This window comes from Mustelus asterias, chromosome 19 (genome assembly GCF_964213995.1).
Source record: "Mustelus asterias chromosome 19, sMusAst1.hap1.1, whole genome shotgun sequence".
Lineage (NCBI taxonomy): Eukaryota > Metazoa > Chordata > Chondrichthyes > Carcharhiniformes > Triakidae > Mustelus > Mustelus asterias.
The window spans coordinates 31,620,273-31,638,373 of NC_135819.1; the positions used below are offsets into that span (position 1 = coordinate 31,620,273).

Below are 18,101 nucleotides of genomic sequence, written 5' to 3' on the forward strand. Positions count from 1 at the left end.
ATACTGCAGGCAGCAATTGCTTGACTTGAGCCATTTGGTCAAGCAATGAAACAAATAATCTATGTTTCCCCATTGATTTACATCAGGCGTGGGGATGTTCATTTACATTGAATCAGATACTGAAGCTCTGTGCATATGCAGTAAGATCTGGATAATACTCATGCCACACAAGTGTGCCAGACAATGACCATCTCTACAAAGAATCTAACCCTTGACATCTAATGGCAGTACCATTGCTGAGTTCCCCTGTTATCAGCATCTTGGGGGTTATCATTGAAACAAAACTGAACTGGACCATCCATATAAACACAGTGACTACAAGAGCAGGTCAGAGATTGGGATTTGAGAGCAACTTGCCTCCTGATCCTCCCAAAGCCTGTCCATCTGTAAGGCACAAGTGTGGAGTGCAATAAAACATTCTCCACTTGCCTGGATGTGTTCAGCTCCAATGACGTTCATCCAGTCCACAAAGCAGCCCACTTAACTGATACCATCCACCAGAATAAACATTCACTCTCTCCATGACTGACGCACACATACAAGATGCATTGCAGAAACGCATCAAGACCCCTTTGACAGCATCTTTTCAAACCTGGTGCCTCTACCACCCAGAAGGTCAGGGACAACAAGATACATGGGAATACCAGCACCTTCAAAAACCCTTCCACAATCATTCCCCATCCTGACTTGGAATTGTATCACCATTCCTTCTCTGTTACTGGATCAAAATCCTGGAACTCTCTTCTTAACAGCACTATGGGTGTCCCTACACCACATGGACTGCAGCTGTTCAAGAAGCAAGTTCATCACCACCTTCTCGAGGGCAATTAGGGATGGGCAATAAATAAGCCAAGCCAATTACTTCTATGTCCTGTGACAGAATTGAAAAATACATTGTTTGGGAATACTGACCTACTCACCTACTTGGCTGCACAGTGAAGAATGAATCCTTTGTCATGGGTTGAAGCCAACCATCCATTTTATTCTAATTTCACATAGTAAAATACAAAAAAAATCTCTTTCAACTTCAGACTCCAGTTTCCTACAGTGAATGGTTTCATTATTTTTGCTTTCATTGATGTTCAGCCAGTCAATGGTCTTTGTAATTGTACCCCCTCTTTAAACAATAAACTGGGGAATCCTGTGCTGCTCTGTATGGTGGGCTACTGGATGGGCTGTTTAATTATCCCAACAAGAAACTGTCCTGCGTTTGTAGACTTTCCCACGACCTTGTGACATCCCAAAGTGTTTCATGACCAATTAAGTACTTTACAAAAGTAGCTTGTGGAATCTTGCTGTGCACACATTTGCCACATTACAAAAGTAGCTACACTTTGAATGTGGCAAATGTGTGCATGGTCAGATTCCACAAGCAACAATGAGATGTGCCACAACATTCTGTTTAATGGGTTGAGCAGTAAATATTGGCCAAGACATCAGGAAAACTCACCTGTTCTTAGAAGTGTCCCCATGATATTTCAGTGTCTTCCTAAGAAGGCAGAAAGGGCCTCGGTTTAACGTTACTTGCACAGGATAACACCTCCCACGTTGTCAGCCTGGATTATGTGTTCAAGTCTCTTTAGAGTGGTTCGTTACTCCTATTTTCCTTCTGACTTCTAAGGCAAGAAGGCATCACTGAGCCGTTTATCGCAATGGCTGCTGCTTTGTGGTCACTGAACTACATCTAACTGCATTTATACTAGATTACTGCATGTAGTGGGGTACATTTGGGTTCATATTAATTATTGCTATACTGAATATATGTTGGTATACTGGGTATAGCAGTCTGCAACATTCAACTAATGAAAAGCAGCTATTGATGTGTAACATCATTAGGGATTCATTTATCAATGACTTGGTGATATCAGTAGATAAACAGCTAATATGACAGTGTTGTTATAACAGAGATGCTTCACATTTAAAGTGTACTAACACTTGGTTAATGGAGAGAGGGAGCAAGATTACACCTAAACCCCACTGATATGACACTGCAGTCACTTCTCAGCTGAAAGTGTAATTTTGTACTCCAAGGGTATTCTGTAAATGACACTACTTCTGCTCTGTTTACAGTCCAACTCAATGGAGCCTTTTCTCATAAAGCTGTACACTAACTGGAAGATATGTAATGTAGGATAAAGTATCTGAGATTCATTTTTCTTTCCTTTGGCAAGGGACACGATGAAACATAATCTAGGAAACCCTCCCAAAAAAAGCACAAATAATTTGCAATACACCCCTTCTAAAAATATCACTGCAGCAATTTTAGTGGGAACTGAAACAGTGACCACTCTATCAAATATTTGTAAGTATGATGTTTGGGTGGAGTTCTAAATGTGGTAATGGTGAGAGGCTGGATGGGCTGAGGTAGGTTGGAATGTCAGTGGCAAGGTGTGGGTGTACTGGGTGAGGACGATTCTGGCAAGCGTGGTAACTGTAGAAAGTAGGTTGCAGAGGGCTGTTGGGATGTGTGGTGATTTGATAGGGGAGGGTGGTAGCTAGGGGGTAAGTTTCTTGAGAACAGAAGGTTGTTCTCTGGTCTGGAATGCTGGTTGGTGAAGGATAGTACTGGACTTCACTCAGTCCACCATTTATTTAGAGTTGAATGTTACAAGCATACACCTCTGAACAGAACCTCACCACTCTGTGTCTCCCTGTGCTCAAGTTAACACCTCTAATCCCCATCACCAGCATATTAAAACAAACTATACAATTAAGAGGGTTGGGAGAGAGATGTGGGTGTTTGTACTGAGAGTGGATGGCGATGCTGTAAAAGGCAAGAATCCAGAGTTAGTCCTCTTCAATGTGCAGCAGTGGCCCATATTTAAGGGCATTAACAAGAGACTTTCTTCTGTTACTGCTGGATGAATTTAGCTGTGTGTTTGATGTGTTCATCTGAGGAAAGAGTAGCGCTCCGTAAGTTTGTGTTTCCAAATGAACCTGTTGGACTTTAAGCTGGTTTTGTGAGACTTTTTACTGTGAACCTTTTTAAAAGAAATGTCTCCTGCTATCATAGAAACACAGAAGATAGGAGCAGGAGTTGGCCCTTCGAGCCTCCTCCGCCATTCATCACAATCATGGCTGATCGTTCAACTCAATAACCTAATCCTAATCCAAACTGATCACTGGTTCTGAGGGAACTCCTCCCTGCCCTGCAGTCACCAAGGCTGCATTCTTGGCCAGAAGCACTTTCGAAGCTTCTGTAGGGAAGGTATGAAACCTTGAAGTTAGTGTTTAGGTGGGGACTATAGGAGAATCAGTGAGGGGGGTGACTGGGGTGGGGGGAGAGAATTCTAATCTAATCTGTGGAAATGTTTACTCCAGCATGTGAGTGGTCAATTTATAGAATAGGCTCTCCAGGGATGTGGTGGAGACTGGCTGTTTTCTTTCAAACGCTAATACTCTTTCTGAGAAAAATATTTTGGGATATGATAGGTTAGTAATTTGGGATGAGACGTGGTCGGGAAGAAATGGTGACTTGGAACTCCTGGTCCCCAACACTATTCGCCACTGGGATTTCCCTCACTTTGGGTCTGCTGTAAACTCATTGGAGATTGGTTGTCATGATTAGTCCACATCTTCATTATCACTGTACCATGCAACTACAGGCTAGTAATTAGTGAACCAGTCATTCCCTGGTCTTTATGTAACTGTGACAGAGACAGCCATCACAAAATGAAGTGACATGGGCTTTTGGTGCATTAATCGCTGATAGTCAGAGTCATAGAGGTTTACAGCATGGAAACAGGCCCTTCGGCCCAACTTGTCCATGCTGCCCTTTTTTGCTTAAAACCCCTAAGGTAATCCCAATTGCCCGCATTTGGCCCATATCCCTCTACACCCATCGTACCCATATAACTGTCTAAATACTTTTTAAAATACAAAATTGTACCCGCCTCTACTACTACCTCTGGCAGCTTGTTCCAGACACTCACCACCCTCTATGTGAAAACATTGCCCCTCTGGACACTTTTGTTGCCCCTCTGGACACTTTTGTATCTCTCCCCTCTCACCTTAAACCTGTGGCCCCTAGTTTTAGACTCCCCTACCTTTGGGAAAAGATATTGACTATCTACCTTGTCTATGCCCCTCATTATTTTGTAGACCTCTATACGGTCACCTCTCGGCCTCCTACGCTCCAGAGAAAAAAGTCCCAGTCTAGATAATGCTGCAGCTTTATAGGACCCTGGTTAGACCCCACTTGGAGTACTGCGCGCAGTTCTGGTCACCTCATTACAGGAAAGATGTTGAAGCCATTGAAAGGGTGCAGAGGAGATTTACAAGGATGTTGCCTAATTGGGGGGCATGCCTTATGAGGATAGGTTGAGGGAGCTTGGTCTCTTCTCCCTGGAGAGACGAAGGATGAGAGGTGACCTGATAGAGGTTTACAAGATGTTGAGAGGTCTGGATAGGGTAGACTCTCAGAGGCTATTTCCAAGGGCTGAAATGGTTGCTACGAGAGGGCACAGGTTTAAGGTGCTGGGGGGTAGGTACAGAGGAGATGTCAGGGGTAAGTTTTTCACTCAGAGGGTGGTGGGTGAGTGGAATCGGCTGACGTCGGTGGTGGTGGAGGCAAACTCGTTGGGGTCTTTTAAGAGACTTCTGGATGAGTACATGGGATTTAATGGGATTGAGGGCTATAGATAGGCCTAGAGGTAGGGATATGATCGGCGCAACTTGTGGGCCGAAGGGCCTGTTTGTGCTGTGGCTTTCTATGTTCTATGTTCTATGTTCTATCCAGCCTCTCCTTATAACTCAACCCATCAAGTCCCGGTAGCATCCTAGTAAATCTTTTCTGCGCTCTTTCTAGTTTAATAATACCCTTTCTATAATAGGATGACCAGAATTGCACACAGTATTCCAAGTGTGGCCGTACCAATGTCTTGTACAACTTCAACAAGACGCCCCAACTCCTGTATTCAATGTTCTGACCGATGAAACCAAGCATGCCGAATGCCGCCTTCACCACTCTGTCCACCTGTGACTCCACTTTCAAGAAGCTATGAACATGTACTCCTAGATCTCTTTGTTCTGTAACTCTCCCCAACGCCCTATCATTAACTGAGTAAGTCCTGCCCTGGTTCAATCTACCAAAATGCGTCACCTCGCATTTGTCTAAATTAAACTCCATCTGCCATTCGTCAGTCCGCTGGCCCAACTGATCAAGATCCCGTTGCAATTGGAGATAACTTTCTTCACTGTCCACTATGCCACCAATCTTGGTGTCATCTGCAAACTTACTAACAACTATGTTCTCATCCAAATCATTAATATAAATGACAAATAACAGTGGGCCCAGCACTGATCCTTGAGGCACACCGCTGGTCACAGGCCTCCAGTTTGAAAAACAACTCTCTACAACCACCCTCTGGCTTCTCTCAAGAAGCCAATTTTGTATCCGTTTAGATACCTCACCCTGGATCCTGTCAGATTTAACTTTATACAACAGTCTACCATGCGGTACCTTTCACACTGCTCATGATTGAAAGGGATTATTAAAGGAACAGTTTTTATGTCAAGTAGTTTCATCAGAAATGTTGTTTTCATCAACAAAATTTATGGCTCTAAGAACACCAGGAAGTCTGGCCACAATAGGATGGGATAAATTCTTTCATGGAATGTGGGTATCGCTGGCCGGGCCAGCATTTGTTGCCCATCTCTAAATGCCCTTGAACTGAGTGGCTTGCTCGGCCATTTCAGAGGGTGGTTAAGAATCAACCACATTGCTGTGGGTCTGGAATCCAATGTAGGTCAGATCAGGTAAGGATGGCAGATTTCCTTCCCTAGACCAGATGGGTTTTTATAACAATTGATAAAAGTTTAAAGTTTATTTATTAGTCACAAGTAAGGCTTGCATTAACAATGCAATGAAGTTACTGTGAAATTCCCTGAGTCACCATTGTCTGTTCGGGTCAATGCACCTCATCAGCATGTCTTTCAGACAGTTTCATGGTCACCATGCAGTACTTTTAATAGTTCTGGGATTAGGTTTATGGCGATGAGGGATTTTGGGAATGCTGGAGTGGGTCCTGAGTCCAGGGAGCACTGCACGAAAGATCTTGAGAGATTATTAAAAAGTTCTGGGATTCGGGGAGCATTGGGTAAGTCTGTGAACACTGGAATGGTGATCTGACAGATTAACAGGCACTGCGAAAGGTTGAGTGATTCCGGGATAGGGTTGGTGACGCTACAGAGATAGTGGGTGTATGGGATTTGGGACAGAAAGGGAGGTCAGGGTCTTGGAGTATTGGCAGAAGCCTTGCTTGGAGGCCAAGAGTGGAAGAGAACCCACTAGAATGAGACTGGTAAAACTTCAGGCTCCTGCAGCTAATTTAGTCCTTGAAGCACTTAATATGTTTGCTCAGCTTTTTAATAATCTCCAATTTTATAAAAAAAACATGTTTTTAAGGAAGTTTCAGTTTCCAAATTTGGATTTTAACAAAAGTTCATTGTTAAACTGTAAACAGTTCTTGTTAAGTCACAAGAGTTCTCCCTCCCACCACTGTTGATATGTGCACTTTAGGGCACTGGTGGAAATAAGACTTGAAGTGGGGGAAAGTTTCCACTCATACCAGCAGATATTGCAGATGGTGAACTGACACTGAATCTGTGCACCATTTTGATCTGAATCTGAAACGGCACTCTATTTAAAACCTGCTACCATACCACTGAGAATGTGGTGGTCCCTGAGAAGATGTAGGGAAGATTTACCAGAAAGATTCCAGGAACAAAGTTTAATTGCAAGGTTGTGAGTTGGGGTTGCTCCCCTTGGAGCAAAGGAGGTTGCGGGTGATCCGAAGTGTACAGGATTAGATGGGCGTGGGTTTAGCTCAATTGGCTGGACAGCTGGTTTGTGATGCAGAGCAAAACCAACATTGCAGGTTCGATTCCCATACTGGCTGAGGTTATCCATGACCACCTCAACCTTGCCCATTGCCTGTGGTGTGGTGATCTTCCAGTTAAATCACCGCCAGTCAGCTCTCTCCTCTCTCAAAGGGGAGAGAAGCTTGTGATCCTCTGGGATCTTCATTTCACAGGATTCTGACAGGTTTAGACAAGGTAGGCAGAGGAAAGCTGTTCTCATTAACTGATGGTGCTAGGTCCAAGAGGCACAGATTGAAGATTTTGGGCTGGGGTGCGAGGAACAACTGTATAGCAAGTAGTAATTACCTGGAACTCGCTTTATATGTGGGTGGTGAATGTGATAACATGAATAATTCCAAAAGGAAATGGGCATTTGAGAGAAGTAACATGCAGAGCAATGGAGATGGGACTGACTGGATTGTTCTTTGGAGAGCTATTGTAAATATGATGGAACGAATGGCCTCCTGAGCTGTTACCAGCCCAAGCCTGAGATAATATCTAGCTCGTTGAGTACCCCTGCTCTGAGAGGTCCAGATCAACATTGGCTTGTTGCGGCTTTGTTTTTAAATGTGACTTGAGTAACAATATATTTTAAAAATGGCTTTGTGGAAACCAGTTTGTTTTAATTTCCTCACTGGGCTTTTCGGTGAGAAACAAAATAGTTTCACCATGAGGTACAGGTCAGCCAGGATCTTACTGAATGGGCTTGAGGGGCTGAATGGCCTCTTGTTTCTGGTTGTTAGAAAATGAAAGACGTTCTGGTGGCTGATGTGCTGAGTAATCTGGGCTTTACAGACGTTTATTTTTAGCACTATCTGTCAGTGACACTCCCAAGTATTTTCAGCAGAATTCCGTTCCGTTTAGGTGTGGCTTATTACACTCCCCTGGGTTTCAATTCTGGTTTTCTGGGAATTGGGGCTGAAGAGTAAGGGTTACTGGCAGGAATACACAAACCATCCCTTCCTGCAATTGAACTGCACCTACCCGGAATCTCTTACTATAAACACTGGATATTTTCAACTTTTGTTTTGCCACGGCTAAGACATTCCATCTAAAAATTTAATTGCCATTGTGTCACGTCTGTAATCTGCTCAGCATAACTTAATGGAACAATTTAAATTAGCCTCAAAATTTTGTTTCTCCGAGATCAGAAGTATTTGCGTGGGCGTACTGTCTGGTCTGTATTCTGGGGTGTGTGTCTCTCTTTGTAAAGGTGGAGGGAAAGTGTGTGGGTCTCCCTCTGGGGGTGAGGTGTGTGTGTGTGTGTGTGTGTGTGTGTGTGGGGAGGACGGGGGAGGGTTTGTGTTTGGGGGTATACATGCCTGTGCCTGTTTTCTCCCATTCTCTAAACAAATACTACTGTGCTATCCCTAACCGAACTGCATAGCCACAGGTCAAAATAATTCCCAAGGTTTTTATTTCCCTCTTTGGGGGGGGGGGGGCGGGGGGGGGAGTCAATCTTGATCGAAAACTTGATTTCGTGTCTGTTGGCATTTCAGTCTCTGGGTGGGGTAATTGAAAAACTGGAGCCTGGCTTGCGATTGGGTCCGAGAACAGTTCTAGTGCTGTTGCCAACCTTTCACTAATGACGTGAATTGCCTGGATTTCAAAAAACACGCCCACCACACTTGTGCTTTCTTTAAAGCTACTTCCATAATTGAGTACTCTAAATAGAAATAGTGACATGGAATAATTCGGCCTTCTGTCTTTTTTTTTGTGACATAAATGATTGTGGCAGTGATTAAGGATCAAGCTCCTGCTCATGAGTGCTGTCGTAATCATTTCTTTTGTATTGTCACGTAGTGGGAGTTTTGGGGGCATGGATTCTGGTATATTGTGTTACAAAAATAGAATTGGCTTTTGTCTCGAATGAAACTGTTACAGTTGAGGACAAATCTTGTTGACCAGTGTAGTTGTTGCGCCGATGAAAGTGTTCTTATTAAAGAGAGAGTTTATGTTTATGTGCTTTTTCTGACCTTTGGAGCATTCCAAAGTGCCATATAACCATTGGAGCTGTAATGTTGGAAATGCGAATGCCAATTTGCACCCAGCAAGGCCCCAGGACCAGGAAATTTTTCAAATATATACTGATGTTGGTTGTAACGTAAATTGGCTGGGACACCCGGAGAAATCTCCAGCTATTCCCAAATAGTGCCATGAAATAGATAGTCCAACTAGGGAAGGGGCCATACTGGACCTGGTATTGGGGAATGAGCCCGGCCAGGTGGTTGATGTTTCAATGGGGGAGCAGTTCGGGAACAGTGACCACAATTCAGTAAGCTTTAAGGTACCGATGGATAAAGATAAGTGTAGTCCTCAAGTTAAGGTGCTAAATTGGGGGAAGGCTAATTACAACAATATTAGGCAGGAACTGAAGAATGTAGATTGGGGGCAGATGTTTGAGGGCAAATCAACATCTGGCATGTGGGAGGCTTTCAAGTGTAAGTTGATAGGGATTCAGGACCGGCACATTCCTGTAAGGATGAAGGATAAGTATGGCACGTTTTGGGAACCTTGGATAACGAGAGATATTGTGAGCCTCGTCAAAGAGAAAAAGGAAGCATTTGTCAAAGCTAGGAGGCTGGGAAGACACAACGCAAGTGTGGAATACAAGGAAAGTAGAAAGAAACTTAAGCAGGGAGTAAGAAGAGCTAAAAGGGGTCATGAAAAAGCATTGGCTAGCAGGATTAAGGAAAATCCCAAGGCTTTTTATACATATATAAAGAGCGAGAGGGTTGGCCCACTCAAGGACAAGGGAGGGAATCTATGTGTGGAGCCATAAGACCATAAGACATAGGAGCGGAAGTAAGGCCATTCGGCCCATCGAGTCCACTCCACCATTCAATCATGGTTGATTTCAACTCCATTTACCCGCTCTCTCCCCATAGCCCTTAATTCCTCGAGAAATCAAGAATTTATCAATTTCTGTCTTGAAGACGCTCAACGTCTCGGCCTCCACAGCCCTCTGTGGCAATGAATTCCACAGACCCACCACTCTCTGGCTGAAGAAATTTCTCCTCATCTCTGTTCTAAAGTGACTCCCTTTTATTCTAAGGCTGTGCCCCCGCGTCCTAGTCTCCCCTGTTAATGGAAACAACTTCCCTACGTCCATCCTATCTAAGCCGTTCATTATCTTGTAAGTTTCTATCAGATCTCCCCTCAACCTCCTAAACTCCAATGAATATAATCCCACGATCCTCAGACGTTCATCGTATGTCAGGCCTACCATTCCTGGGATCATCCGTGTGAATCTCCGCTGGACCCGCTCCAGTGCCAGTATGTCCTTCCTGAGGTGTGGGGCCCAAAATTGCTCACAGTACTCCAAATGGGGCCTAACCAGTGCTTTATAAAGCCTCAGAAGTACATCCCTGCTTTTGTATTCCAAGCCTCTTGAGATAAATGACAACATTACATTTGCTTTCCTAATTACGGACTCAACCTGCAAGTTTACCTTTAGAGAATCCTGGACTAGGACTCCCAAGTCCCTTTGCCAGAGGAAATATGCAAGGTATTAAATGAGTACTTTGCGTCAGTATTCACCAAAGAGAAGGACTTGGTGGATGATGAGTTTGGGAAAGGATGTGTAGATAGTTTGAGTCATATTGAGATCAAAAAGGAGGAGGTATTGGGTTCTTGAGAAACATTAAGGTAGACAAATCCCCAGGGCCTGATGGGTTATACCCCAGAATGCTGAGAGAGGCAAGGGAGGAAATTGCTGGGGCCTTAAGAGAAATCTTTGTATCCTCACTGGCTACAGGGGAGGTCCCAGAGGATTGGAGAATAGCCAATGTTGTTCCTGTGTTTAAGAAGGGTAGCAAGAATAATCCAGGTAATTACAGGCCGGTGAGCCTTACATCAGTGGTAGGGAAATTATTGGAGAGGATTCTTCGAGACAGGATTTATTCCCACTTGGAAATAAGTGGATGTATTAGTGAGAGGCAACATGGTTTTGTGAAGGGGATGTCGTGTCTCACTAACTTGATCGAGTTTTTCGAGGAAGTGACGAAGATGATTGATGAGGGTAGGGCAGTGGATGTTGTCTACATGGACTTCAGTAAGGCCTTTGACAAGGTCCCTCATGGCAGACTGATGCAGAAGGTAAAGTCACATGGGATCAGAGGTGAGCTGGCAAGGTGGATACAAACCTGGCTTGGTCAAAGAAGACAGAGGATAGCAGTGGAAGGATGCATTTCTGAATGGAGGGCTGTGACAAGTAGTGTTCCTCAGTGATCAGTGCTGGGACCTTTGTTGTTTGTAATATGTATAAATGATTTGGAGGAAAATGTGACTGGATTGATTAAGTTTGCGGACGACACAAAGGTTGGTGGATTTGCGGATAGCGATGAGGACCATCAGAGGATACAGCAGGATATAGATCGGTTGGAGACTTGGGCGGAGAGATGGCAGATGGAGTTTAATCCAGACAAATGTGAGGTAATGCATTTTGGAAGGTCTAATACAGATAGGAAATATACAGTAAATGGCAGAACCCTTAAGAGTATTGATAGGTAGAGGGATCTGGGTGTACAGGTACACAGGTCACTGAAAGTGGCAATGCAGGTGGAGAAGGTAGTCAAGAAGGCATACGGCATGCTTGCCTTCATCAGCCGGGGTATTGAGTTTTAAAATTGGCAAGTCATGTTGCAGCTTTATGGAACCTTAGTTAGGCCACACTTAGAATATAGTGTTCAGTTCTGGTCGCCACACTACCAGAAGGATGTGGAGGCTTTGGAGAGGGTAGAGAAACGATTTACCAGGATATTGCCTGGTATGGAGGGCATTAGCTATGAGGAAAGGTTGGAGAAACTTGGTTTGTTCTCACTGGAGTGATGGAGGTTGAGGGGTGACCTGCTAGAAGTCTGCAAGATTATGAGGGGCATGGACAGAGTGGATAGTCAGAAGCTTTTTCCCAGGGTGGAAGAGTCAATTACTAGGGGGCACTGGTTTAAGGTGCAAGGGGCAAGGTTTAAAGGAGATGTACGAGGCAGATGGTTTACACAGAGGGTGGTGGGTGCCTGGAACTCGTTGCCGGGGGAGGTAGTGGAAGCGGATATGATAGTGACTTTTAAGGGGCGTCTTGACAAGTACATGAATAGGATGGGAATAGAGGGATATGGTCCCCGGAAGGGTAGTGAGTTTTAGTTCAGTTGGGCGGCATGGTCGGTGCAGGCCCGAAGGGCCTGTTCCTGTGCTGTAATTTTCTTTGTTCTTTGTTCTTTGAAATCTTTTGCATCTAACCGAGTGGCGAGGTTAGGCCTTGGTTTGTGTGTCAAAAAGACAGCACCCTCGAGAGTATAGCACCTCTCTGTATTGCATTGGAAGTAGTCTCACAATACCAGGTTAAAGTCCAACAGCTTTATTTGGTAGCACGAGCTTTCTGAACACTGCCCCATCATCAGGTGAGTGCAGGATTTGTTTCACAAATGGGGCATGTATAGACAAAAACTCAATTACAAGATAATGGTTGAAATATGAGTCTTTACAGATACAGACAATGTGAGTGGAGAGAGGGTTAAACACAGGTTAAAGAGGTGTGAATTGTCCCCAGCCAGGACAGTTAGTGAGATTTTGCAAGCCCAGGCAAGTCGTGAGGGTTACAGATGTTGCAGAGGTTGCTGTGGCAGGGTGTGCTGCAAGACGTGCCGGATCATCGACACGGATGCCATCATCTCGCGTGAGAACACCATCCACCAGGTACACGGTACATACTCTTGTGACTCGGCCAACATTGTCTACCTGATACGCTGCAGAAAAGGATGTCCCGAGGCATGGTACATTGGGGAGACCATGCAGACGCTACGACAACGGATGAATGGACACCGCTCGACAATCGCCAGCCAGGAGTGTTCCTTCCTGTGGGGGAGCAATTCAGCGGTCACGGGCATTCGGCCTCTGATCTTCGGGTAAGCGTTCTCCAAGGCGGCCTTCACTACACACAATAACGCAGAATCGCTGAGCAGAGACTGATGGCCAAGTTCCGCGCTCACGAGGATGGCCTCAACCGGGATCTTGGGTTCATGTCACACTATCTGTAACCCCCATGACTTGCCTGGGCTTGCAAAATCTCACTAACTGTCCTGTCTGGAGACAATACACATCTCTTTAACCTGTGCTTAACCCTCTCTCCACTCACATTGTCTGCACCTGTAAAGACTTAATTACCTGTTAAGACTCGCATTCCAACCATTATCTTGTAATTGAGTTGGTCTATATATGCCCTGTTTGTGAAACAAATCCTGCACTCACCTGATGAAGAAGCAGTGCTCCGACAGTTCCTGCTGCCAAATAAGCCTGTTGTGAGACTACTTACTGCGTCTACCCCAGTCCAACGCCAGCAACTCCACATTATTGCACTGGAGTGTGAGTTTGACATTGAGCTCCAGTCTTTTGAGGTGAGAGAGCTGCCAGTAGGCCATGGCTGCCACCTAAATCTAACACAGCATTTGCCGAATAATCTTGCAAGGTTTATGTTATAAGGTAAAATTTTAATATATCCTGCTAGCTTGACCTGAGTTTCCAATGTCTGTAGAGTGTTGGTTGCATGTCTCTCCATGATCTAATTGAATGGTAGACAAGTCTCAAAGGTGCTGAATGAATTGTCCTTGGTGGAGGTGTTTCTAGCAAGAGTGGCATTTACTGTTTGTTTCTAGTTGTCCTGACTGGCATCCTCCTGCATACAAAGAGCCAATCATGTTACTGTGGAATTTGAGTCTCTCTCCAGTCAGAATGGCTAAAGATGAGATTTCTTTCCCCAAAGGACACTAATGAGCCAGTGGTTTTTACCACAATTCAACAACCGTACTAACTTCCATTGATACCAGCTTTTCATTTCCAGAATGTTTTCTCAAAATTTGGGATTTGAGTTCCTGTTTGCTGGGTGGCTAGTTCAGTAACACCACATTTGCTTTGGAGAGACTACAGAGAAGGTTTACCAGGATGTTGCCTGGTATGGAGGGTCTTAGCTATGAGGAGAGATTGGGTAAACTCTGGTCGTTCTCCCTGGAAAGACGGAGGATGAGGGGCGACCTAATAGAGGTGTATAAAATTATGAAGGGCATAGATAGAGTGAACAATCGGAAGCTTTTTCCCAGGTCGGAGGTGACGAACACAAGGGGTCACGGGTTCAAGGTGAGGAGGGCAAGGTTCAACACCGATGTCGGGGGACGTATTTTACACAGAGGGTGGTGGGGGCCTGGAATGCACTGCCAAGCAAGGTGATTGAGGCGGACACGCTGGGATTGTTTAAGACTTATCCAGATAGCCACATGAACAGACTGGGAATAGAGGGATACAAAAGAATGGTCTAGTGGGCACAAGAGCGGCGCAGGCTTGGAGGGCCGAAGGGCCTGTTCCTGTACGGTATTGTTCTTTGTTCACTGTGTGGTCATATCTGCTACTATTCCAATGTTGCTAACAATGTGGCCTTTCCCTTACACAGGTCTGTCCCTGAGCAAGAAAGATGACGGAGTATAAATTGGTGGTGGTTGGAGCTGGTGGCGTCGGCAAAAGTGCTTTGACGATCCAACTTATTCAGAACCATTTTGTAGATGAGTATGATCCCACGATAGAAGTAAGTTTTTTGTTTCCTCTTGAGATATGTGTGCTTATGTTTAAACTTTGCCATTAATATCAATATGAAAATGAAACATTTGAGTGTATAAAGTGCTGGTTATTCCCATGTTATTAAATTCACCTTTTTTACTAAGCTATTGAAACTGCTTACTAGTGTCATACGATGTTTCATTTCCACATGAGGGGGCAGATGGGCCTCACTTTGATTTTAATCTCACTTTGAATTTTTGTTAAGTGCAAGGAGATTAAACCAGGATTCCTCCCAAAGCACTAAACTGTACAGTACAGACAAAACGGTAGGTACCTTCAACAGCGCAGCAGCCTTGCACAGAGACAATCCAGACTTTAAGTGGACAGAATAATCTGAAACAAACTTCCTGACCTGATGACACTTGCCGTTAGTGAAATTCCCAGTTAACATCCCTGTACTGAACTTGCGGATTTATTGAATTTTTCTTTTGCCCTGGCTTTTGAGCTTTGGAAGGTTGGCCACTGCGGCTGTTGACTAACATTTCAAAGACTTTGTCATGTTTTATACGAGACTCAATTCTTGCAGTAAAGACAGTAAGTGGAAAGAAATTTGGAATAAGTAATAACTGTGCAAAATAGTCTTTCTTTTCTCTCAGGCTATTTTATTTCTGTTTTTTTTTATTGATAGGTCCTTATTTCTTGGGTAAAATGTGTCAGCTCCAAAACATTTACATAGCTCCAATTGATGCTGCCTCCTCATCTCTTTCATCTACTTTCTATGCACCCTGGACTTCCAGCTCTGAAAGTTCCACTACCTTAAAGGAGATAAATTAGTGTGCTGATATTTTGACATACAGCTTTGAACTTCTGAACACAGACAGGGTTGTTCCACTTTACCATTGGGGCCCTCTAGTGAAGGAATGATGTTACTGTGACATTAAGATATTGGCCCAGATTGTGAGACTGTCAGTGTTTGCCGTCATTGGAACTATAAAGCTGGCAGCTCTGGTCCTTTTGGACATGCAAAGTTAAACATGCTGAGGGAATGCTGCACTGTCGGAGGCACTGTCTTTCAGATGGGATGTTAAACTGAGGCCCAGTCTGCTGACTCACCTGGGTGTAAAAGACCCTATGGTAGTTTTTTTTTTGAAGAAGAGGAGCAGGAGAGCTACCTTTTATCAATATTTATCCCTCAACACCATCACAAGATTAATTGATTACCTGGTCAGTATCACAGTATTTGTGGCAGTTGTGTGCACATTTGCTGCCAAATTTCATACAGTTGACTGCGCTACAAAAGTACTTCATTGATTGTAAAGTGCTTTGGGACATCCTTAGTGAAAAAACAATAAATGCAAGCACATTCCACTTGCACTATTTATAACATCTTAATGCCATAGAAAATTATGGTATTGCTTTGTTCTAGAGAATGAATTTTGAGTAGCTTACCAAGCTGCAAGCAAGATTGGTTTGAATGATGAAGGCCCTTTTACCCACTTAATCTCCTCCTTCCAGAATACTAACCCTACAGTCGTCACATTGCAGCAACTGGCCATTTCTTGAATGAGTCCATTGTCCTGGTCACAAGACCCAAACTGGTGATGTGCTCGAGACACCATTCATTCTCTATGTACAAAAATATCTTGCGTCAGTCCTAATTTCCTCCCCCTCAAAATCCTGATCCTGTTGTGCTCGCTTGTCTTACTGTTCTGGCATAGTTGAATATGATGTCTCCCATTCCATTTAATTATCATTTATCCCTTCTCTAAGTTTCTCCTTTTGAGACCTGAAGTTTCATGTTGCATACAAGCAAACATACGAGTTGGGAGCTGGGGTAGGCCACTCGGCCCTTCAAAGCTGCTCCTGATTAGATAAAAACACGTGGCTAATTGGATTGTGGTCTCCGCCTACTATCATGTTCACCCCATTTGCTTCCATTGTCAATCATGAGTCTAACTCAGCCTTAAAAATATTCAATGGCCCAGACAATGGCCCAGACAAAAAAAAAATCTCCTCACCTCCGTCTTAAATGGGATGCCCCTCATCTTCAAACTGTGTCCCCGAGTTTTAGTCTTTCTCACAAGGGGAAACATCCTCTCAGCATCCATCCGGCCAAGTTGCCCTCCGAATCTTGTGTGCTTCAACAAGATCACCCCTCAATCTTCTAAACTTCAATAGAAACAGGCCCCAGATAACTCCTTCATCTCAGAAAGCACTGCTTAATATGCACGTGAATTAGGAGCAGGAGTCGGCCGTTTGCTCTACTATTCTGCAACATTCCCCCATATCAGTCAAGTGAACTCTCCAAACTTCTCTGAATGTATTTATATCCTTTTATAAGGTGACCAAAACTGGACTCAGTATTCCAGATGTGGTCTCCTCAACCGTAGCAAAGCATCCCTACTTTTAGATTCTATTCCCCTTGCAATAAATGACAAACTTGCCTTCCTAATCACTTGCTGTATCTGCATGCTAACGCTTTGTGATTCATGTACCAAGACACCTAGGTCGGCTTGCACCACAGGATTCTGCAGTCTCTCTATTTGGATAATATGCTGCTTTTCTATTCTCCCTGCCAATGTGGACAAGTTCACATTTTCCCACATCATATACTATTTTCCAAATTTTCGCCCAATCTCTTAACCGTTTCTATATTCCTCTGCAAGACTCCTTGCGTTCATTCACAACTTTTGCTCCTACCTTTGTGTCATCTGCAAATTTAGCAACCAGTCCCATAATCTAAGTCTCATTTACATAGATTGTAAATAGTTGATGTCCCAGCACTGTTCCCTGTGGCACTCCACTGCTTACATCTTGCCAACCTGAAAGTGACCAGTTATCCCTACACTGTTTCCTGTGAGCATGGATAAAGGATTGGTCAGCTAATGTGTTGCCCCTTACACCATGAGCTCTTATTTTCTGTACTAATCTTTAATGTGACACCTAAAGTTTATTTATTTTATTAGTCACAAGTAAAGCTTACATTAACACTGTAATGAAGTTACTGTTGCTTCCTCAAAGAATTCTTAATAACTTAGTTAAAACATGATTTCACTTTCTTAAAGCCAAACTTTAAGAGTGGGTGGCACGGTGGTTAGCACTGCTGCCTCACAGTGGGGGCACAGGACCCAGGTTCAATTCCCAGCTTGGTTCACTGTCTGTGTGGAGTTTGCATGTTCTCCCCGTCTCTGCGTGGGTTTCCTCCAGGTGCTCCGGTTTCCTCCCACAGTCTAAAAGACGTGCTGGTTAGGTGAATAAACCCAAACAGGCATCGGAGTGTGACGACTTTCACAGTAACTTCTTTGCAGGGTTAATGTAAGCCTTATTTGTGACTAATCAATAAACCTTTCTTTAATAAACTGCACACCTGGAGGATTTTGAAACCCACAGTGGTAAAGGTGAATGTAATCCAAAGGAAGCGTGTTGACCGGGGCAGGAGAGAAAATTCCTGTCCATCAATGGTGTGAAAATGAGTGCCGTTCTAACAGTACATCTGGTGACTTCTGATTAAAACCTGGAGTGTACTGAATCCACAGCTTTCTGTTGGCTGACTAATTCTCCTTCCTCCCACAGTCCAAAGATGTGCAGGCTAGCTTGATTGGCCGTGCTAAATTGACCCTAGTGTCAGGAGGATTAGCAGGGTAAATATGTGGGGTTACGGGAATAGGGCCTGGGTGGGATTGTGGTCAGTGCAGACT

General features: G+C 44.1%; 1 protein-coding gene across 6 annotated transcripts in view; it reads left to right on the forward strand.

The window, feature by feature from the left end:
* LOC144507860 (GTPase KRas) overlaps positions 1–18,101 on the forward strand; it is a 67,318-nt gene that overhangs the window by 38,024 nt on the left and 11,193 nt on the right. For 5 of the 6 annotated variants that reach the window (XM_078235264.1, XM_078235269.1, XM_078235265.1 and 2 more), the window contains exon 2: positions 14,300–14,431. In XM_078235264.1, the coding sequence (XP_078091390.1) occupies positions 14,321–14,431 (111 nt within the window). In that variant the 5' untranslated portion in view covers positions 14,300–14,320. Of the gene's footprint in view, positions 1–7,769; positions 8,039–14,299; positions 14,432–18,101 lie in introns of those variants that run through there. The other variant, XM_078235267.1, reaches the window with a different exon arrangement.